Source organism: Crotalus tigris, unplaced genomic scaffold, assembly GCF_016545835.1.
Source record: "Crotalus tigris isolate CLP2741 ecotype Arizona unplaced genomic scaffold, ASM1654583v1 scf7180000017644.4837335, whole genome shotgun sequence".
NCBI classification, from domain to species: domain Eukaryota; kingdom Metazoa; phylum Chordata; class Lepidosauria; order Squamata; family Viperidae; genus Crotalus; species Crotalus tigris.
This window is the reverse complement of record NW_024096536.1, coordinates 3727740-3751890: the sequence shown is the minus strand read 5'-3', so window position 1 is coordinate 3751890 and position 24151 is coordinate 3727740. Positions and strand designations below refer to the sequence as shown.

The following is a 24151-nucleotide window of genomic DNA, read 5'->3' as shown; positions in this document are numbered from 1 at the left end:
AAAAATGCCTGCCATGCTGGAGGTGCATGGCCAATAATAAAATAAATATGGCTTACTGGAGGGGAAATTAAAGTTGCTATCTATCATGCCCTATCTTAGATTATCTTTTTTCTTGCTTCTGGCCAGATAAGCACTTCTTAGCAGTGTACAGAACTATATTAATACATTTCTCATTTTTATTTTCTTGGAATGCCTACAGGATCTGTTTAGGATTCAGAAATATTCTTAGAAATAAAGAAAAAGGAGAATGTTTTAGCAAGCTAGCTTCCTAAAGCTTGACTTTAAAAAAGTTAGTTTTTTTTTTAAAAAAAAAAAAAACTATGCAGAAGAATGGCTGCAGAATGACTTAGTACAATTCAGAAACTGAGCTAATTCATAAATGCCTATAAACAGATTTGGCACAGGGTAGAAATTTAAAGGATTAAAATCAGTAATATAATGATCAAACTGGGAAAAAGTTTTCAAAATCCTCAGCAGGTGCCCCTTAACAGAGGGATGGGAGGCCTATGGTTGTCCTGTCCTAAGTGCCTGATAGACTGAGTGCAATGTCAGAGGCAACTTCGTTTTTTTCTGAAGTCTAACATACAGCATCTGATAGGCTAAAAGGTAGGGATGACCTTTGGAGGGCTCATGATGGGGTGGTGGCCTTCAGTACTCTTATGCCCCATATGGCACAAGATCTGGTTATTGTGGGACTACCTCTCTCTAAGAATATGTGACCATCCCACTTGATCAGATAAGGTAATCTGGCTCCAGATCCTTTTCCTTGATGGTTTGACAGGCCCCCCACCCTTTTAACCTTTTAAGATCACAGATACTTTTTATCAAGAATAGAATAGAACAGAACAGAACAGAACAGAACAGAACAGAACAGAACAGAACAGAATAGAATAGAATAGAATAGAATAGAATAGAATAGAATAGAATAGAATAGAATAGAATAACATGAGGGTAATTGAAGCTTGCTGCAGGGCATCCTAATAGGAGGTTAAAGCCACAGTATTTGTATTTGTATTTTTGTTTATTTTTGTTTTGTTTGTATTATCTTTCTGTTTTGTTGTTTTATGGTTGTTTTATAGTTACTGGTTTCACTGTTGTTGTAAGCCACCTTGAGCTGTTTATGATGGGTGACCATATAAACCCTTTAAATATATTAAGATACATGAAAAAAGTTGTACTTCAGCATTCCTCAATTTGATATATTGCTTACCTTATTCAGAGCTATTTTCTGTTTCTCTGTAAAATTTCCATCATTGTGTTTGAAATCCTTCAAGATTATTATCTAGAAAATGAGAGCAATTGGTCATAATAACCTATCACTAATGCCTACAATGTCTAGAGTAATAGTTTATAACAATGATTAAATAGTAAATATATCATATTTTACAGACAAATTTACACTAACCAATAACAAGCAAATGATTTTAACAATTTTACACATGCAGTCCATTTTTTGTTCATTATTTAGGATTGAGAAGTTGCAAAAGAATCATTTAGGAAAAAAATCCATACATTTTTAATGTATTCAACTTTGCAACAAACTGAGAATACGAGCGGCATCATGAAATCTGTCTTGCACAAAAGCATCAAATCATTTTTAGTAAAGGCAAGCAGAACAGAGAGATTGGGAGTAAGTATACCTTCTTATCATATTTGCCTTGACGCAGCCTTTGAGCAGTATCCCGCCTTTTGTCTTCATCAATCTGGGAAACAAGAGGACTCCTTTAGAATTCTTCAATAAGATCCCTATCCTAATGTGTACTAGGAATTAAAATGCAATACCCAGCTGCTGGAAGGTAGTCAGAGGAACAGATTCCCATAACTTGAATATTATTTTGATCTTTTGTGGGTCAAGTGATATCATATAATAAATGCAGTTTCTCATTTATTTCTCATTCTTGTCTCAAGGTGGCCTTTTTGTTTTTGTGGAAGAACATAAATTGCATCGCATTCATGTCAGAAGCACTAAAGTGCTTCCAGGTTGAAAAGATTAGCTGGTGACATCACCATTGCTTGGGCATACCCAGCTGGGGGCTCTTTTTATGTTCCCAGCAGAAGCTGAAGGAGGAGAGCTCACCCCACCGCAAAGTAGCACTCGGATCTTGAACAGGGTCCTAACCACGCAAGCCACAGTTCTCCCTAGAAGAACATAGATGACAATACTTAATGCCTAAACAAAATCAATGCCATATCAATTGGTAGTCTGATTCCTAAGTGAAACACTATTGTGTAAAGCATAGAGAGCTAACAGATAGTCTTTATGTCCCACAGATAAAATCAATAATATCACAACTTTGGAACTCACAGTCTTTGGAACTATACATAATTCCTGAAAGAGCTGTAACCAGTAAATGGGAGAGAGGGAGGAGAATAAAATTAGATTCCACTTTCAGGTGAAAGTGCAATTAAGAGTTCTTCTGCACAACCTGCTTTTCCAGTGTGAAATTCCCCACTAACCATTTGCTGAGGACATGAATGTATGAAGTCATGCTCAGTTCAACCTCCGGCAAAGATAGCCTGTCTCTTCTTGTTCATCTCAGATGAGATACTGCATTGGCCATGAAGTGTATGAACTCTATCTATAGCATTTCATTTCAGTAGAAGCAGTATTTTTACTCCTACAGCATAATCTAAGTTGTTGCAGACACAACTCTTTCCCTCTAGTCAATAGTAGCTGCCATTTTGCCCATGCTGATCATATTTGCATATGCATGGCATACTTGTAGGTGCTGTAGCCACTTGCTACCCCATTCCCTTGCAAGGTTTATTGATTGGAGAAACTTGGGAGCTGGGATAAAACTGTAAATGAGGAGAAGAATATAATATTGGCCTCTGTCTGTAAACTGTGACCAAATTAGTAGACCAATGAAATGCTGTGGACATAGTATACTTAGACTTCAGCAAGACATTCGACAAAGTGGACCACAACCTACTTCTTGGTAAGCTAGAAAAAAGTAGGATAGATAGCATCATCACCAGATGGATTTGTAACTGGCTGACAAACCACAGTCAACAAATAATCCTTAATGATACTACATCCACATGGAAGGAAGTAAAGCAGTGGGATACCACAAGGTTCCATCTTAGACCCAGTATTTTTCAATATCTTCATAAATGACTTAGATGGGGGAATAGAAGGGGAACTCATCAAATTTGCAGATGACACTAAGCTGGCAGGAATAGTCACACTACAGAAGATAAACTCAGGATCCAAAAAGATATTGACAGACTTGAACAATTGGCTCTTTCCAACAACATGACATTTAATGTGAAGAAAAGCAAGATTTTACACCTAGGCAGAAAAAAACAAAATTAGGTGAAACCTGGCTTAATAGCAGTAACTGTGAGAGGGATCTTGGAATCCTAGTGGACAATCAATTAAATATGAGCTAGTAGTGTGCGGTGGCAGCCAAAAAAGCCAATGCAATCCTAAACTGCCCTAACAGAGGGATTGAATCAAGATCACATGAAGTACTAATACCATTCTATAAAGCCTTAATAAGACCACACCTAGAATACTGCATACAGTTTTCGTTACCATATTATAAAAATATGTTGAGACTCTAGAAAGAGTCCAGAGAAGAGGAACAAAGATGATTAAGGGGCTGGAGGCTAAAACATATGAAGAACGGTTGCAAGAATTGGGCACAGCTAGTCTAGTGAAGAGAAGGACCAGGAGTGACACGATAGCCGTGTTCCAATATTTGAGGGGCTATCACAGAGAGGAGTGGGTCAACCTATTTTCCAAAGCACCTGAAGGACAGACAAGGAACAATGGATGGAAACTGATCAAGGAGAGAGTCAATCAAGAAATAAGGAGAAATTTTCTGACAGTGAGAACAACCAACCAATGTTACAGGTAGCCTACAGAAGTTGGGGTACTTCATCACTGGAAGCTTTCAAGAAGAGTCTGGAGAGCCACTTGTCAGAAATGGTATAGAGTTTCCTGTTTGAGCAGAGGGTTGGGCTAGATGACCTAGAACAGTGGTTCTCAACCTGTGGGTCGGGACCCCATTTGGGGTCGAACGACCATTTCACGGGGGTCGCCAAACAACGCAGTCCGCCATTTTTTCCCCCTTTTCCTTAGCTGTGCTACTCCCTTTTATTCTATTGGCTTTTGAAAGCCAATAGAATAGACTCTCTTGAATAGAGTCTAATTCTATTGGCTTTCAAAAGCCAATAGGAATTGTCCAGGCTGTCTCTGCCCTGCTGAGTCCCATTCTGCAAACGGTGCTGCACCAGTTGAGTAGTCCTCAACTTACGACCGGTTGGGAGTCGCAGCATTAAAAAGGTTGAGAACCACTGATCTAGAAGGTCCCTTCCAACTCTGTTATTCTGTATAGTTAATAAATGTTAATGTTTCTATCATCTGGTGCAGAGTCTATCAGAAAATGGGAATGTCTACATGCTTTATACAATCATGAGAAAACTGTTAATGCACATATAATAAACTGAGCAATTAGCCTTGTTGTAGAACAGAAGACTTTATAATGTCAGAAAGATATACCATTGTAAAGAATGTACAGCTTACTTCATATTCTGTGGTGAGAAACTTTTGCCAGACATAGTTGTCACTTCCTACCTTCAGACTAACGTGATTTGACTCATTAGTATTCAATGGTAATATCTTCTCAGGTGGAATATGGGACCATCTCTTTTGCCGCAATTGATTGGCTCTTCTGTACTTCCTGAAAATTTAGAAGAAGAATTATAGAAGGAATTCTGAAAGTATTAGAATGTGGAATTTTAGGAAGATAAAGTTGTGTTAACATTTTAACATATAGACATACATACAACATATCACCTAATTGGGGAGGGGAGGAGGGGAGAAAGATCAACAAGTCCAAATGGAGGATGCTGGGTTTTTGCAAGTTTTAGCTATAGAGTCCGGGTAGTCAGATGCATAGCTAAAGCTTGCAAAGGCCCAGGATCCTCTATTTTGTTGCACAACTTTTGGAGATGACTTTTTTTTTCTTTAATACAGGTGAAAAAGCTGCAGAATGATTTTATTTCCTTGCTTGTGTCAGTTCCTCCACTCTTCAGCCTGAAGCCAAGATCAGTTTTAAAAGGGACAGAGGTTGAAGAGCAGAGGAAGAGATTAGTTTTAACACCTAACTGGGAGGGGAGAGGGGAGAGGGGAGATCAACAAGTCTACCCCTCCCAGCTTTTTTGTGTTTTTTTTTTTAATTGAAGAAATGTGGCTGGGGGGGAGGAGGGGATTACGCAGGTTTTGGGAAGCTTATCCTGAAGCCGCCTTTTATGCAAGGGCCAGCTTTCCAAAGCCTAGAGTGTCAGGAAAGCTTTGCAGCCTCCCAATGGCCAGCTAATAGGTAGCCATCTGATGATGCAGAAATATCTGAAAAGCCAGGCAACTGGTTCTTTTTTGCCCCAGGAAGGCAGGGCACCTTGACAGGAGGAAGGCCAGGGTCAGAATTAAGAAAGGACGGTGTGCCCAGTGTTTTCCTTCCCCGTTGTTTCTCACTGGCAAGATAATCAGCTGTGTAGTGAGCCTACATACAGGCTGGGTGAGGCCTTGCGAGGCCTGAAGCAGGTGGGCTTGTGCCTGAGAAAGGCTTTCCAGGATCTATTCAACCTTAAGCTCCACTTAACAACCCATGCATTAATTTAATGAATGCACTGGGAAGAGCAGGATGGCTAGTTGTTACTTTAGGCAGTTCATTTAACATTGTTCTGACCTTTGACACTAATGGGCAGGCTCCATTATGGTCATAACTTGAGGACTACCTGTATTCATATTGAGCCTTTGAATTAGCCCTTTATCAAACAAATGAAAAAACATGGTGATATAATTGGGGGGCGGTATGTTTTAATGTATTATTTAAAAGCTGAGTCATAGCTGCAATTAAAAAGATAAATGATTTTTGTTATTTTGACTGAAGTTTATTTTTCTTGCTTTATGTTGGATGAGGATGTTGTTGTATTTTTCCTTTTATTTTCTTTTTATTATACATTATAACAGTAAAAATAATAAAAGACAAGTGAGTAGCAATTATAAATTTGAATCTTGTCCAAAAAAAAAAGTGATGGGATTTATAGGATTATTTATCTTAATTTATGCTGAGGAATTTTTTGCAGAAGGAAGACTTGAAAGAAGCTGAAGGTATTTGTAGGCTGATACTGGCCTTCCCAGTCTGAGGTCACCAATGTGTTGGATTACAAATTCCCTATTTTTAGCCCAAGGAGGACAATGAAAACAATCATACCTGAGCACCAGCAAAGCAATGATCAGAACTAGCACCACAGTTGCAGTAAGTGTGAAAACAGCTATGGTCAGGATGTGGGGACCTATAAAAAAGAGGAATGGGTAAACTGAGATCCTTAAGAAGCAGTTTAAGAGATAAACCAAAGTATAGTAAAATAAACTTGTATTACTGTACACAGCTTGTACAACAAAATAGTAAATTTTACACAACAATCTTTTTTGAGCCACTATTTTGAAGGTACTGTAATGAATCCAGCCCTCCAAGAAGTTAGCATCAATATCTCACTATCAGAGACTTAGGAAGAAAACTCTCAAGCTGATACTTTGTCAGAAAAATAAAAGTTTGGCTTAATAGGACTCCTGGATTTGTAGCCACGTACATATTTTGTCTCAAATGGTTTGGTTTGGTTTGGTTTGGTCCTAATGTCTACCCTACAAGACTCTAGGAAGGCCTACCTCTTATTCTAATTTTGAGAAAGAGGGAGGAATGGATCACTCTCAACACTACAATCTAATGATTCTATGCTAAATTCTTTTGGGAGTTTTTGCATTTAGTACTATTTTGACAGCTCTTGATATTTACTTATTTTGCTCTGATACATCTATCCAAGTCATCTACCGTTTCAACTACAGATCAGCCTTATTTTCTTAATTCTGTGACAACAAACTTGTCAGAACAACTGGGCTGGATGTTCCTATCAGAAAAGCAGGATGTTAGCTCACCAATAAATAGAGCACTTAACAAGCACATGTACTTGGCAGATTACAAGAATCTTGCCTGCCCTGCACTCTAAGCTGAATGACAGGGAGCTAAATAACTCCAAGCACATTTTAAATAAAATTACAAACTCACATTTAGAATATAGAATAGCAAGGCTGTATATTTCTGGTATGCTGCTGCCCCCAAATGGCTACAATTATTCCAATGGGAAAAATCTGGATGCCTTCCCATCTGATTTTCTTACCAATTTAATATGTAATCAGAATATAAATATTCTGATTACATATTACATGCATTATTATAATATTAGTTTTGTGAATTTCTGATCAAATTGGAAAATGAATTATATACGGCAACAAAGAACATATTATGTTTTCAGGTTTTTCTTTTATTTTCTTCACTGAAACTTACAGCTGTTTAAATAAAACTTCTTTTTTTTTTCAGAAAAATGCTATAAGCAATGCAGTGAGAGACAGAATAGCAATCTATGGAGCCACAATACTTAATGGCACAATATAATTTGGCTATAGATAGAATATTTTATTGGTACTATACCTTAGGAAATATATATCAGAAATCCTTTTGGAATGCTTTTCTGAACAATTTTTTTTTTAAAAAAGAATAGTATTATACTGAATCTATGTAAGAGTTTGAAAGCTGGGTAACATATTGGCAGTCTGTTCTCAGTCTACATCCAAAATGCCCCATATTTATCAGAATCTTGGCATTTATTGATATACCATATTTTTCCCAGAAAGGGTGCATTAAATACTATAGATCTGTCATAAGGATGACAATAAAAGCTGGTATGGGAAATGAGAGGACTTTTTCATATTTAATGGAAATTATAGCATACAAAATAAAAGTTTAACAGGAATCAAGGTTGAAACAAACAACTGGCAAATCCCCACCCACCTTGATTCAATTTTGATAACTTCCTGAGGTAAATAAGTAGCTTTCTGCTTATTAAGTCCTCTGTGAGCCTTTTAATAATCTGCTGGCCTCCAAATATATGAGCCTAACACAATTGGAGAATTGTAATGTGGGGAAGACTAGCAGTTACTAGGGAAGTGGGGGTCAAAGCATGTGTGTTTGTATCATTCCCTCTGGGACACCTAATTTTGAGAACCATTCTAGGATACTGTAACCATCTGTGGTTAGGAAGATAAGGAAGACTATATAAAATTTTATAAACTCTGCATATTCATTCCTTACCTGTTTTGGGAGAGTTATTGAAAAGGTCAGGGTCACTTTTTTTCTAACACTAAATAATATGACTCACAATTATGCTAAGAAGTGAATGTCAGCCTTGACTGTTATTCCATGGTAGCATACACCAAAATGATCATTTGTTGTGCTGCAGCAGCCCTAGTTATGATGAGGGGTCCATAATCCTTTCCAGTTGGGGGCACATTTAGAATTTTGAGAATATACTGTGTGTATCTATTCACAAAATGTATACTAGCTTTTAAGAATAACATTTAAGAATATTATTTAACATTCTATAAAATGCTGGAATGGCTTTAATTAGAAATTGGGGCAAAACAGACAAATAGATACATTATATTAAAAGATTCTACAATATCAGTTCCAAGTTTGAAAAGCTATAAAATATACACAGCAAGAGATGCTGAACCATTTTTTTAATCAAAGACATTATTTGTGTGGTTTCCTGTATCTTGAGCATCTGAAAGTTAATTTCCAGTTCAAAATACTCTTTCTAGATCTCATAGAATGGATAATATTTGGTCATGTAAGCATCCTAAACTTTCAAACTTATTTCTCAAGGTCAACCATAGTGTCTCCATAGCAATAACTCTTTATTTAATAAACAGGTTTTTCTTCAACCTGGGAAGATAAGAAAGGATTGGCAAACATAGGAAAATTATTTCTCCATCCAGGAATAAGCCAAGTGCAATGAGCTCTTTATCATGGAGAAAGAGGATACTTACAGGTTAAACCAAATAAATCATTACAATGCCTGAAAATATTCCATGGTTCTGTGGGTATGGTAAATCCTCTATGATGTTTTGTATTTGATTTTATATTTATATTTGATTTATAATAAATTGCTTTGGAACTGAGGTTGGCATTCAAAACAGGAAAAAACAACTTTTATGAGGATATACCTACATATCTAAGTCATTTTATTATCTGTCCTATTGATGCACATTTCATTGACCTTGTTCTCATATAACAGTAAGCCCTTGTTTGTTTTTAACTGTGATTTGTTGAGCAAGCCAGAGGCAGTTTTGCAGATCAACAAAATACTGTAATTAGGTCTTACTGGATCAATTTTAACTATTCTTGTTTTGCATCTTTATAGTTGGTTTGAGACTATAGGAGAACAATAACAAAAAAGTAATTCAGAAAACAAAAAAGAATTGATTCCTGCTTGTAATCCATACAGTAGAGCAGGGGTGTCAAACTGTTGGCCTGCGGGCCGGATGTATCATGGCGAAACCGTGCCCACCCCATTGCTGGCAATGGAAAAAAAGTCACAATACATCATGACATGTCATGTGACGTTGCGAGTTTGACACCCCTGCAGTAGAGTGTAAGGAACATAACCTTGTTTGCAATGCAGGTAGTTTTTGTTTAGTGACCACAACTGTGACTGGCAACTTGGTCATTAAGCAAAGCAATTAATGAACCTGCAACTGTTCTTACTTCAGCTTTCCCTTGCTTTACAGACCTACAAAGGTTGTAAATGAGAGGATTAGTCACAAATACTTTTTCATGACCATTGTAGCTGCAAATGGTTGTTAAATGAGGCAGATACTAAACAAAGACTATTGTATGCAGGAATTGTTACCTAGGCAAAAGGGACTGAAACATTTTCAATAAGATAGTATTCAGAAGTGGCTCAAAGAGACTCATACATTTCCAAAACACATTATAAATTATGGCAATTGCAAATGACTGATTCCATCTGTAGGTGTTCTTCTCAAGAATTAGATTGGCTCACCACTGCTAGGTATATCAGTAGGCAGCATGTTTTTATTCCAGATGAATATAGGTTTGTCTGTCTTCACAACAGTTTTGTTCAGATTTGTGTCAAACCACAGGAGGCTTTTAAACTGGAAGAAGAAAAGAGAGGGAGGTTTTACTCTGATGCTTCTTTCACATGGTTTACTAGTGATTAAAAGTAATTTTCTCAGTCACCTTCTTTGATCTTTTCAGTCTCCTTTCTGTATCCCACATATCTCATATTGAGCTCTTTTGTAAATTATTAAGTCAAAGCATAAAGGAGTCTTTTGCTTAAGGACCAAGCTCCTTTGATTTCCTTTACTTGGATTGCAGTAAACCAGGAAAACTCCTAGGAAGGAGGCAATGGTGAATCACTTTTGAAAATATTGCCAAGAAAACTGCAGGGACTTGTCCAGGCAGCCACTCAAAGGCACAACAGAAACAATAAAAGGAAAACTCTGCATTCCCCATTTCCTTTTAATCAGGCAACAATATTTACCAGCTTCAAATTACTCTAAATAGTATATCAATTTTAAGCTATGGTTTAATATACTATTCTGCTTTATTCCAAAGAGAGAATAGGATTGTTGTTGTTTGGGCCTGTCTGGATGAACTGTGGCTCAGTAATGAAGCATATGCTTTTTTATGCAGAAGTTTGCAGATTTAATCCCTGGCTTTCCAGGTACAATGAGCAAAAATCCTGCCTGACATATATCTGCTAGCTAATGTATTTATCTTGATGTAGTGTCTGATGTTTTTGTTCAGATTAAATGAAAATTGTAATTAACATAGGCTTTTACCTATTCTTTCTCTCCAAATATAAGTACTTAGGGAGTACTTAAAATGCTAAAGATATAAATAATTTTATAGATTTTTTAGTTTTTAATGTTGGTGACAAATTTTAATATTTCTGCATTCATGCTACCAAATTCTGGCAATAATTAAAGGAGAGACTCCAGGGGCCCTACAAGGCTATTACAAAGTCCAAATACTCGTGGGCAAAGGACTATCCAATCTTTAATATCCTTATATATATGGATAAAAATAAATATAGCAATAGCACTTAGACTTATATACCGCTTCACAGTGCTTTACAGCCCTCCCTAAGCAGTTTACAGAGTCAACATATTGCCCCTGGATCCTCATTTACCGACCTCAGAAGGATGGAAGGCTGAGTCAACCTTGTGCTGGTGAGAATCAAACTGCCAAACTTGCAGGCAGCCAGCAGTCTGCAGAAGTAGCCTGCAGTACTGCATTCTAACCACTGCGCCACCACAGCTCATATGGATAGCAAGATGAATAGCCTCTTCTGATATACACCTGCACTAATTTGTATACCGTTGGAACATTTCAGTATCAGGAGCCCTGTTTATAGTCATTTGGGTATCTCTTGATTGAACTAGTGCAATTCACTCTGTATGTGGCTGTGTTTGAAGCCTACACAACACCATAACACCAATACTGCAAGAGCTGATTACATGATTCAGTACCTGGACACCTACAGGACTATCTTCTCCCAGTGATTGAACATATGGTCAGTGTCGGTTTTGGTTGATTAATTCTTGCTGAAAGTATATTTTCACAATAAGATTGTACTCACTTCATAATTATTTGTCGATGTGTAGATAATACTGAAATTGACATCAATATCTCCATATTCATCCACAATTCGAGGACCTAAAACACCTAAGCAAAAAAAAATCATATTAGCCTGTAAGTTTCAGACAAGTGACAATTTACTATATTAAATTAATTAAACTAGTAGTAAATTAATTAAACTAGTAGTAAATTATAATCAAATTAGTTAGAAGCATAGAATGCCTTTGACAATTTGAACTGGATGGCAGATAAATGGTTGATTTAACAGGACCTATTGGAAAATTATTAAGGCAAATTTAAAAATCAAATCACACAACAACGAATAGCAGAAAGATAACTATCACTATTTGCAATTATAAAAATGGATCGAGATACATACAGAAGATTTTAAAGATTAATATTCAATTGAAGTCAGAACTTTTTTTTTTAGGATTAATCGACAAGCAACTAGAAAAGAGCAATGGAAGTTTATTTCAATACATGAACACAGCAATGAGATGATGTATGCATAGAGATTGAAAGATTAAAACACTACCTACTATGGAGGAATGGTTAGTGAAGTTGATATATTTTGCTGAAATTGATAAATTAGTCTCAGACATTATCTATATTTATGGCTGACTAGAAGCCTTATATGGACTTTTTATGTAAAAATGAAAAAAATGAACATAGTTTTTTTCTTTTTTTATACTATGCTTTTTCTTTGATTTCTTTTTTTCCCCCCATTTATTACTTATTAGTTTGTATTTTTTTTTGTCTACATGTTCAAAAGTTTAAAAAACATCATGAAGTATAATCAAATTATTTTTTAAAAAGTGTTTCTTTTATCCTGTATTGTTAAAATTGTCAGACCCAGCGTGATACCTACCCGGCTATTTGAAGCTTCCACCGCAGCTCGAGCCGACGGAGCCCCGGCGAAACGGCATCTACACCGCCGGCGTGCTCTGCGTGTCGTCAGCTGATTGCGCACATGACATCCCCACGTGGAGAGAAGCACGTGATGTGGGAGCTGCCGTAGTGGCCGTGGACAGTGAGAAGCGGCTTTGGAAGAGACGCTGGGTCTGACAAGTTCTAGTGTCAGCGAAAGACGGGGGACGGCTGGGCGGAATTATGACACAGGGTTTACTGCTGTTTGGACTGACTGAGAGGAGATGGCAAAGGATTTGGAGGGTGGAGTTTATCACAGGGTGGGGCGGACGGGTGTAGCATGGGCGGGGTTTCCTTATATGGGTTAATTGGGGTGTGTGCGGGGGGCGTGACGCGGTGCGGCATTTAGCACACAGGGGAGGAACCTCCCCAGGGCAAACTTTGTTTTCCTACAATAAACTTTGTTGGATCCTGGAGTGTTCCTGGTGCGTTGTTTTGCTGATCCACTCAGGACGTTCCTTACAATAAGTTTGCCCTCCTTCCCGATGGTTGGGGTGGGGGAACTCACCAGCCACTCGACCCTCCTGCAGTTGCCAGAGGGGGATGCCTGGCCTCAGCGACCTGCAGACCATCATTCACGTGGGTTTTATCAGTGGCGGGTTCCACAAGCCACTCGTTACTAAGAGGGGCCGTGCTGTTACCTGGCTTTTGCTTTAACTCGGGGTGTCCAGCCTCGGCAACTTTAAAGACCTGTGTGCTTCAGCTCCCAGAATTCCCTGGCATCAACGCATTCCTTCTCACGTGCCGCTCCCATTTTGGGCCTGCTTGCTCTCTTGTAATCCTTTCCTCTGCAATCTCTGCAGAGATTGTAATCGCTTGCTCTCTCGTAATCCTTTTACCATCCGGTAAAACTCGGCGCCAAACGCCGTCCCCTAACATCCTCTGGACCGCTATACCACCCTATACTCTTCCAATTGGGCGATGGTGGTGGCAGTGGCAGCCTGTTTGCAAGGAGAGGCTGCTGCTTGGGTCGCAGACCTATATAGCGACCAAGCGAGAGAGTTGACCGATGTAGGGTTGTTCCTCGAGGCATTGAGAGCAAGGTTTGATGACCCAACCCGGCTACAAAGAGCTGAGGCCCAATTGGTAGGCTTACGGCAGAAGGGTAGATCAGTGAAGGTATATATCCGCGAATTCCAAAAGGCGGCTGGGAGGCTGAGGTCGTGGCCGGATCGTTTGCTGATCCATCACTTCCAGGCCGGCCTGGATTCGGACATACGTCGCGCCTGTGCAGTCAGAGGGGTAGTAGGACACCTGGTCGACTGGTTCAAAGCTGCTATGGAGTTGGAGTTTGGATTGAGGGATCGTCCTGACGTACGGGACGACAAACCGCAAGCGCGCCGTGCCCCAGACCGATCCGGAGGGGGCACTACTCAGGCCGTACCGGGTACCGTCCGACCGAAGCCCGTATTCAGATGTTTTCGCTGTAACCGCCCAGGCCACCGGGCTGCGGAGTGCGGGGTGGCCGACCTAACCGAGCTGACTGGCACACCGACGGCAATCGGTAGACCAGGCGCTACGCCAAAGAAAACCACGGAGAAGTCTCGAGTGGCTTACCAGACGGGTCAGATGTCGCTTCAACAAAACCCTGGTGATGCATCCCCGGCGCTCCACGAATACGAAGAGGAAGGTCCGTTGGAAGATCCCATGGTGAGTGAACCAATAGTCCCATTTAATATTCCGATAACATTAACAAGTCCGGTTACTGGGGAGTCAAAGCCATTCCAGGCGTTGGTTGACACCGGCTGTACCAGATGTCTTATTAGCAAAAGGGTGGCGCAACAGATGCATATTAGGGTAACCCGATTGAAATCCCCAATCCGCTTTGAGCAGGTGGATGGGTCATTGTTAGGAGGAGCACCGACCACATTAGTGACTGAACCCGTTAGGATGGAAGTAGGTGCGCATTGGGAGGTCTTGAGATTTATAGTGGTTCCCTCCATGTCAGAGTCCATTATCCTGGGGCTGGCGTGGTTGGACAAATGGACACCAACCATATGGTGGGCAGATGGAGCCCGTCGCCTACGCCTTGCAGTAGGCCCTCAACCACCGGCCCCGGAGCGGTATAATAGCGACGGGAAGGAGGAAGTGGCAGATCTAATAACGGATAGGGGACAGAGCGAATATCCATCAGTGTATGATGATCTCGCAATGGTCTTTAGTGAGCAGGAGTGCGACAGTTTGCCTCCCCATAGGCGTACAGATTGCGCAATTGAACTTATTCCCAGAGCCAAACTTCCCAAGTCCCGAATGTACCCGATGACATTCGCGGAGTTACAGGAGATGAGGAAGTATGTAGATAAGAACTTGGCCAGAGGCTTTATAGAACCGGCACGGTCTCGGATGGCCGCTCCTGTATTGTTCCAGGGAAAAAAGGATGGGGGCTTGAGGTTATGTGTTGACTTCCGGGGTCTCAATGCGGTGTGCATAGAGCAGGTGTATCCCCTGCCGCTAATGAAAGACCTTTTGACCCATTTGGCTACCGGAACTATCTTTACAAAGTTGGATCTCCGTGAGGCGTACTACAGGGTTCGAATCAGGGAAGGGGACGAGTGGAAAACAACCTTTAACTGTCCGTTAGGCAGTTATCAATTCAAAGTGATGCCTTTCGGGTTACAAGGGGCCCCGGCTGTATTTATGCAGCTAATCAACGAAGTGTTGCATGACCACTTATACAAGGGTGTTCTTGTGTATCTGGACGACATATTGATCTATTCACAGTCACTAGAGGAACATGTGACATTGGTGCGCACGGTTTTGCGAAAATTGTTAGATGCTCAGCTCTACTGTAAATTATCGAAGTGCGAATTCCACAAGGAGCGTATTGACTATCTCGGCTTCAGGGTTTCTGCGGCAGGGATAGAGATGGATCCTAGTAAGGTACAGTGCGTATTAGAATGGCAAGCTCCAAAGACCCGTCGTCAGCTACAGCGATTCTTGGGGTTTGCGAACTTTTACCGACAGTTCATCCCCTTTCGCTGATGTGGCCCTGCCGTTGACTCAACTATTGCGCACCAAGCATATAGCTGGAAAACCCCGCCCGGGACAACCTCTTGCCTGGACTATAGCCTGTCAACAGGCCTTTGAGTCCCTTAAGAAACTATTCGCACAAGAACCCATACTGGTGCACCCCGACCCAAGCCGGCCATTCGTTGTCCAGGCCGACGCCAGCGATGTTGCCGTTGGGGCGATATTATTGCAACATAATGCAGAAGGTCTATTACAACCATGCGCCTACACCTCCAAGAAGCTCACTGACACGGAACGACGATGGGCAGTGTGGGAAAAGGAGGCGTTTGCTGTGAAATGGGCCCTGTCTACTTGGCGCCATTTGTTGGAGGGCGCACAGCACCCCTTTGAGGTGTGGACGGACCACCAGAACCTAACGGTCCTCCAAACTCCAAGAAGATTGGCACCCAAACATGTCCGATGGGCGCAATACTTTCAACGGTTTAGATTCCATCTGAAAGTCATTCCGGGGGGAAAGAATTTCCTAGCAGACGCACTGTCCAGGCTACCGCAGTATAATAGCAGAAGAGAGCAGGTGATTCACGCTATCATACCTCCATATAGTTCAGGTTCCACACAGCTTGAGATGAGTGCACAATTGATAACCTTCGAGGATGAGCTGAAGTCGGCCTTGTTAACAGATCCCTGGATCCTAGCTAACCCCGGAGTCTTAAGTCGTCGTGATGAACTAGCCTGGTATGGGGATAAGCTATATGTTCCACAGGGACTAAGGGACCGAGTATACCACTGGTGCCATGACTCAAAATTGGCTGGCCACTTCGGGTTTGTAAAGACATTGCATTTAGTGAGACGCCAGTTCTGGTGGCCAGGGATGAGGAAAGACGTTGAAGAGTATGTCAAAGGGTGTCACATATGCGCACAAGCAAAAGCAGTACCAAAAAAGCCAATGGGATTATTACAGCAGGTATCTGACCCGAACCGACCATGGCAGGACATCGGGATGGACTTCATTGTAGACCTGCCAAATGTGAGGGGCTACACGGTTATTTGGACAGTAGTTGATCTATTCTCGAAGCAGGCTCACTTTATCCCCTGCAAGGGTCTGCCGTCTGCCAGAAGGTTAGCGAAAATGTTTGTGCAACATATTTACAGACTACATGGGGCGCCCCGTCGGGTTATTTCAGACCGTGGTGTGCAGTTCACAGCGCGCTTCTGGCGTGGCTTTCTGGCCAGTATTGGAACCACACAAGGGCTAAGTTCGGCATACCACCCTTGTACCAACGGGGCGGCGGAACGGGCGAATGCAGCTATTGAGCGGTATCTGCGCTGTTATGTATCCTACCAACAGTCGGATTGGGTGGACTTTGTGCCGTTTGCAGAGCTGGCTTATAATAATGCGGTACACAAAAGCACCGGGTTGACCCCCTTTCAGGTTGTTTATGGACATGACATGGTCTCCTTACCCGATTGTATGTCATCGGGGCCCCTTTCACATCGATCAGAAGACTGGCTTGCTCGAGCGGGCCAGGTGTGGAGTAGGGTGAAACAGGCGCTGGGCCAGGCAACACAGGTAGCTAAGTATCATGCTGATAAGGGCCGTCGACAGCCAGTCCAATTACGAGTGGGGGATAGTGTATATTTGTCAACCAAATATATTAAGTTACAGGTCCCATGCAGGAAACTGGCACCAAAATATATCGGCCCCTTTCGCATAGTGCAGATCATCAACCCTGTAACGGTGAAGCTCGAATTACCAAAACTACTAGGTAAAATACATCCTACCTTTCACGTAAGTTTATTAAAGCCCGTGGGGAGAGACTCTCATAAACAACCCCCAGGTCCTGTCACCCCAGGATGGTATGAAATAGAGGACGTAGTTGACTCGCGACTACGGGGGGGAAAACTGTATTATCTGGTCTTATGGAAGGGATATCCCTTGTCCGAAGCCTCCTGGGTACCGAGGGAGGATGTATTCGCCCCTGGTCTAGTCAAGAGATATCACAAAAGGTTACTGCACGGAACGAGGAGAAGGAAGGGGGGTGGTTGAATAGCATATTAACCCCATGGATTGAACTCTGTGATTCATCAGTTACCTTTTATTTCAGGGGGAGTTGTGGTGAGGGGAAGCCGAATGTCAGACCCAGCGTGATACCTACCCGGCTATTTGAAGCTTCCACCGCAGCTCGAGCCGACGGAGCCCCGGCGAAACGGCATCTACACCGCCGGCGTGCTCTGCGTGTCGTCAGCTGATTGCGCACATGACATCCCCACGTGGAGAAAAGCACGTGATGTGGGAGCTGCCGTAGTGGCCGTGGACAGTGAGAAGCGGCTTTGGAAGAGACGCTGGGTCTGACAAGTTCTAGTGTCAGCGAAAGACGGGGGACGGCTGGGCGGAATTATGACACAGGGTTTACTGCTGTTTGGACTGACTGAGAGGAGATGGCAAAGGATTTGGAGGGTGGAGTTTATCACAGGGTGGGGCGGACGGGTGTAGCATGGGCGGGGTTTCCTTATATGGGTTAATTGGGGTGTGTGCGGGGGGCGTGACGCGGTGCGGCATTTAGCACACAGGGGAGGAACCTCCCCAGGGCAAACTTTGTTTTCCTACAATAAACTTTGTTGGATCCTGGAGTGTTCCTGGTGTGTTGTTTTGCTGATCCACTCAGGACGTTCCTTACAAAAATGTTTCATCATTGTTATTTGTAAGGTAATTTTAAGAATCCTCTTCATAAATTCTATTTTTGGTACTAAAATCAATATCCCTATAGATATTTATGAATTGCAATTCTTAGAAATTTTAAAAGGCTTGCATAGGCCATCCATAATAATCTAAAGAAACAAGACATGTAATTACCTTGAAATGTGATATTCCGGAATTGGCCAAGGAAATCAACAGGACAAACTGATTCTGGTCTGGACATAAGGACTTTCAAAGCATGTCCAAAGAGTAAAACAGCATCCAAGTATCCCACAATGATGTCATTTTTCAGCTAGAAGCAGTAAAAGGAGAGTTAAATCCCAAGACAATCTTGGGTGAAAAGTAATATATGATGTATTTTTATTTATTTCAGGATGTGTTTTTCTCCATATTGTTAGGGCTGCAAATGATTCATTGATTTGGTACTGCTTTTTTTTTCTCCTTCAAGTTTTATTCAGAATTCTACATAAATACACATATTTTGTGTATATGGGTGAACATGCCTACATTTGTGGTTATTAATACTTCCTTTCTCCCCTCTGAGGCTCATTTGAAAAAAAAAATCCCAAGTAAATGAACTACTTAAATAAATTAATAAGTCTTGTCCTCTTCCAGAAAATTATATGGATTATGTGAGCATAATCTTGTACAACATGCTAAATATTGGACAAGGTGGGTAATTTTAGGAGAGGAACTTGTACAGAATTGGATGATAATTGGCAAAGAAAGTTGTAATGGAAACTGAAGAAGAGACTCAACAGCACTAGCAATTTTCAAAGCAACTGGATTGCAGCTGGTAGATGTAGTTTGGCCATTAAGCCCATGAAACAAGACAAAACAGCTCTTGTATCCAGAATGCAAATAAAAGAGTTACCAAAGCGATCGTCTCAGGATCCATGAGAGTCCTATTGTGATTTAAAATTGAGCTTGTTGGTGCAAGAGTCAGAACAAGGACATTCCGCATGTAACTAGGTGAGGGACTATTTTCATAAGAAATGTTACTGAAAAAAAAAATCACAAATACCCATGTGTAGTAAGTAGCAAGAAGAACAACAGTCAAACATTATTCAGCCACCACAGAGAGTTTCTCTAGTAAAATATCAATCATTTATCAAAGCAGAGGTTTTAAAAAACCTACTTGGTAGAAACAATCTTTAGCTCATATACATGTGATATAAAGGTAGCATTTAATAAATCAAAATGGAATCTATATGTATTGTTTGTTCAGTACTGAAGCAAGAGAAATATCATAGGATTTTACCTGGACATGCAAGGATACTTTCAAACAAAAAGTGTCATGCATACCATATAATAGTCCCATGTTTCTTCATTGTCTCATTGAAATGTTAGTCCCTTCAAACAGGGAGCATAAACTGCCATCATTCTGCCTGCATCTGGTCTGTCAGAGCATCTCAAGAAAAGATATTTTTAAACATGAACTTTCCAGCAAAAAAAACTACATATGAAAGAGTAGTGTATCTAGTCTAGTGGTAAAATATCACAGTGTTTCACATAGCACACCTTATCTTAACAGTTTCCCAACCTATTATCATCTCTAATTTTCAATATCAGAGAAATTATTTTTTATGATTTCATTTTTTGTTGTAATTTGTTTTTGTTGTAATATTGTAACTGAAACATATTAAGTAATTAATTAAATCTATTTGCATATCACTTCTTACATCCAAGAGCTGTTGCGGCACCATAAGAAATGTTTAACATAAAAAAAATTAAAATGCAAACATAACAATGCAATAAACATTTAACATTATAAATATTTATGAAGTGTGGAAAACAGCAAGAGATTTCTACATAATATTAGGGATGGGAGATCATTTCAGTAAATACTTGAAATAAAATACAGCCACTGGTTTTGTAATATACTTTTTTACTTATTGTCCATTTTAAATGTGGAAATCATAAAAAATATTTTTGCAACACAAATAACTTTTCTACCCCATGTGAAAGGCAGCATAGCATTGAATTGATTTAATATATGGTGTGAGTTAGCGTGAGTGCTGTGAACAAAACGCATAATAAAAGGCTCATAAAATCATTTGTTTAGATAAAGGAAGGAAATAGTTTAAATGCAATTTATCAACCATGTTTTACAACTTGTCAAACGCTTATCTTTCTATTTTAGCATTTCAAGGCAATTAAAGAGGAAGTATAGTGATATATTGTGATCTATCATCTGTACATTGTACATAGTTCACTTAAGAAAATGAGAACATGTCAAGATGTTCCTATTTGAAACACAGGCATAAAGTTATCTATTCATTAGCCTTAGCTTCCTCCATCTCTTATCAATACTGGTCTATGTTATAGGGAAATTACACAGAATTTTGCAATAATATTAAGATCCCAACTCACTGAACTCTATGTGAGTGCTAAATAACAGTAACAAAGATGATAAATAAACCTTCATTTTTTGATGCAGATTTGTATTTCCTGTCAAAATTGCTGTCAGTCTTGCAAGCAGACTGAATGTATATCCCATGCCAAAAGATCTCGTAAAAGAATTGTAACATCGTGTATGAAATGAGCATTTCCTCACTGCTGTGTTGAAGCTCCACTCATTCTTGAGGCAACAGAAAACTACACCAGCATTAAATGTGCTATCCTCTTTGCTAAGCTATATCCCACCTCTATTGCCCCTGTTGCAAGTAACTGTCAATTATATTTTTCTTATTAAACATATGTAGGGCATGACAGGCAAAGTGACTGACTGACAACCTTCTCAAGTCAGTATGTCATCATCCTGCATGAAAATAATAATCATGACACTACAGCACAAATAAACGCAGAAGAATGAGCCATAGTTCTTTTTCCCTTTGCTAGTCACCACTCCTGAATTCCAGACACATGTCAAATAAAGTATGTGTGTGTACGCGCATGTGTGTGGGTATGCGTGTGTGTGTGCATGTGCATATGTGCCCATATATGCATACATATTTTAAAAATATGTATGTATACAATTATAATTGTAATTCATACCCCTATGGATGGTATGTGTTTCCCTCAGACTCAGGTCCTCTACCAGAGGCCTGGGAGTTAAAGGGTTGCATGCAGTATTTTAGCTGTTCCTATCACTGCGCTCTTCTGGATAGAGAGCTCTGATGCTGTTCCTGAAATCCGTTGGATCAGAATCAGGAACACTGCTGGCAGTGATTCTTGATGGTTATTTATTTATTTAGTGTATGGCATCTACAGAGGTCATGCAGTCACTAAGGAAGCTAACCATTTCATTGCTTCTGAGGTGGCTGCAATGAGATTGTCTTGAAATTTCCTGAGGTGACATTCTTGAACTATATGTGTTATATTTTGTTCTGGACCACCATGGTCGCATTGCAGGCTCTTGGCCATTCCTCACTTAAAGAGCTTTGCCTTAGTTCTTAGTTCTTGATGGTGGTGATAAAAGAAACATTTAGAATTTCTCTTCATCCTACCCTTTTTTTCATATTGTCACTAACTGCCAGCTCTGCAATTTCTTCTGTTCTGGAAGGAAAGGGATAGAGGGATGGGAGAGACCTGCCTTGGAATTTTAATGTTAATATTTAGTCTATTATACCACTTTATACTCTTTACGCTATGTATTCAAGATGGACAGTGATTAATATTTATATGTATTTATATGTAAGGGTGTATGCATATATCATGTTTATATGTATACTGTGTATGTGTACACTTTTGAGAGCAGACAACATAATTTCATTTTTAATATGTGCCAATGTGCCCACACTAAAATGACAATAAATGTTATCTTATCTTATCTAGCTTACTGTTACACTATTCTATTACTGACTATTTTAGGCACCATTATACTGTGTAACAGAGCTGCATCCAGCTCTTGTGAAAGTAAATACCACAAATATAACACACATTTTTGTGGTGAGGTTTATTTTATCTCTGACTCACCCTTTTTAAGACGTCTTGCTTTCTGGGACTTCCCTTTTTTCTGTTGGCATCCCCTCTACCTCTGGGACTTTTGCCAAACTCAGGGATTTCTGGCTTATTGCTTTTGCTTTTCAGGTAGTCAAATAATTATCCTCTAATTCAGCCTCTCTTTGTCCTCTTAGATTGATGCTCTTGAACCCCAAAATCTGTCTGAACATGTCTCTGGGCTGGACAGAATTGTTCAAGAAATATTTTTTTCTTCTACTGCTACTACTATTATTATTTAGTTTTTAATCAATTTGATCCCTGAATAGGATGCAAGAACCATTTGGCTAAGACATCTGTTGCCCCATTGTCCACAAGGGATGATCTGGCTGGCTAGATGGATGTATCCTTCCTTCCCCACTGTAACATACAGTATATGCCCCTCAAAAAACTGTCCATTTGGTGGAATAGGAGACCATATCAGATAGAAACCATGTATCATTCTTCAGTCACAGTATATGATAGCTATACTCCTACAGGAGCCTCCAAAGAAAATCAAGGTTCATTTACAGAAAAAAAACCTAGGGATGCCTAAATGCACCAAATGAATCAAATAAGCTTTCTTGTGAGTAGCAAGAATGTTCTCTCAATCCCTGCCATAGGTGTACTAGAATACTAGATTACTTCTGTCAGAAGAAAAATACCAAATTGCCACCTGAGTCATCCCTTTCACAGGCAAAAGTCACAAACAAAGTTATAGAGATGCCTAAAAAGCTTTTCATCTTATGGAGGCTAAAGATGACAAAAGCATGTCTCATCAGGAAGCAAAATCCCCTCAAGAAAAGGAAATTTCCTAAATCATAATACTATGTCAGGCCCCCTCATAAAATTCCACCTCTAGGAAGATCTGCACATCAAACATGCACCTTGTGATCAAAGTCCATTTGGATTTCAAACTTCCCCATGACAAGAACACCTCAATTTGCACATCTAACATGCTCCACGTTCAAAGCCCATTGTCACTATAAATACTTCTATTCTCAGCTTCCTAATCTCCTACATAGCATAACAGAGTTGGAAGGGACTTTGGAGGTCATCTAGTCCAACTCCCTGCTCAAGCAGGAGAGCCTATAACATTTCAGACAAATAGCTGTCCAGTCTCTTCTTGAAAATCTCCAGTGATGGGACACCCATAACTGCTGAAGGCAAGCCATTCCACTGGTTGATTGTTTGTGATCACCATTAAGAAATTTCTCCTTAGTTCTAGGAGAACTGACTAAGAGTTAGGAACAGCTTAATTAAATTCTCTAATCAGTTTTCCAGCCTCAAATCTTCAAGCTAGCATTCTTGTGGCACTAACATAATTTATAAGGCTAGCAACCTCTTTTTGAACTCTCCAAGCATTTGCTGCTCTTTGTCTAAATCTTGGCCTTGGCTAGTATCAGAAGATTTACAACATGATGATAAAAGCTCTCAGGCTATAATTGCCTTCTTTCTAGTCTTGCACAGGACACAAAGACTGCATTTTGTTAATAAACATTTCTCAGATAAGTAGCAAAACCCTAAGAAAACCTAATGTGCAGGAACATAAATTATATGAAGGATGCAAACTCCATTGCTTATCCCCTTAAACCCTTAAACAAATGGGGGGGGGGGAATACCATAACAGTTCAGAAAAAGAAAAATGGTGATAGTCAAGAAAGATAGACAGATCACACCCCTTCCAGTCATCTTTCCCGAATCTCCTTAGAGAAGTAGTAAAAATGCCAGTTACACCATGAAATGCTTAGAAAGCAAAAGAATGTTGATAATACTTGAGAGTGAGAAATGCTATGGTTTCCCAAAAAAGGTAGCAATTCAAATAACAACAGTAATCTTTATTCCACACAGCCTTTGTTTGCAAATAAACTATTGTCTTTGTAGTTCTGCTTTTATTACCTCTATTACCTTTATCACCACTATTCCTAATCTCACAGATTACATGCATATTTTGCTAAGGTGACCAACTTTTTTACAATGAGAAGGAAAACACGAATAAACTGAAGAAAAAAAAAGTGAGTCTAATGTTTGCGTGTGTGCCGTGTCGTGTTTCGGTAAGAAGTAAACAAAGCCACTTGGGTGCGGCGCACTCTTGCGTGCGGCACACTCTCTCAAAACAATT

General features: G+C 40.1%; 1 protein-coding gene across 2 annotated transcripts in view; it reads right to left on the bottom strand.

Annotated features, from left to right (window-relative positions):
• GUCY2C (guanylate cyclase 2C) overlaps window positions 1-24151 on the bottom strand; it is a 96408-nt gene that overhangs the window by 53616 nt on the left and 18641 nt on the right. For both annotated transcript variants that reach the window (XM_039335637.1, XM_039335638.1), the window contains exons 7-14: window positions 18983-19109; window positions 18265-18400; window positions 11515-11600; window positions 9913-10024; window positions 6225-6306; window positions 4583-4688; window positions 1641-1703; window positions 1211-1282 (exon numbers count right to left, since the gene is read on the bottom strand). In XM_039335637.1, the coding sequence (XP_039191571.1) occupies window positions 1211-1282; window positions 1641-1703; window positions 4583-4688; window positions 6225-6306; window positions 9913-10024; window positions 11515-11600; window positions 18265-18400; window positions 18983-19109 (784 nt within the window). The remainder of the gene's footprint in view (window positions 1-1210; window positions 1283-1640; window positions 1704-4582; window positions 4689-6224; window positions 6307-9912; window positions 10025-11514; window positions 11601-18264; window positions 18401-18982; window positions 19110-24151) is intronic.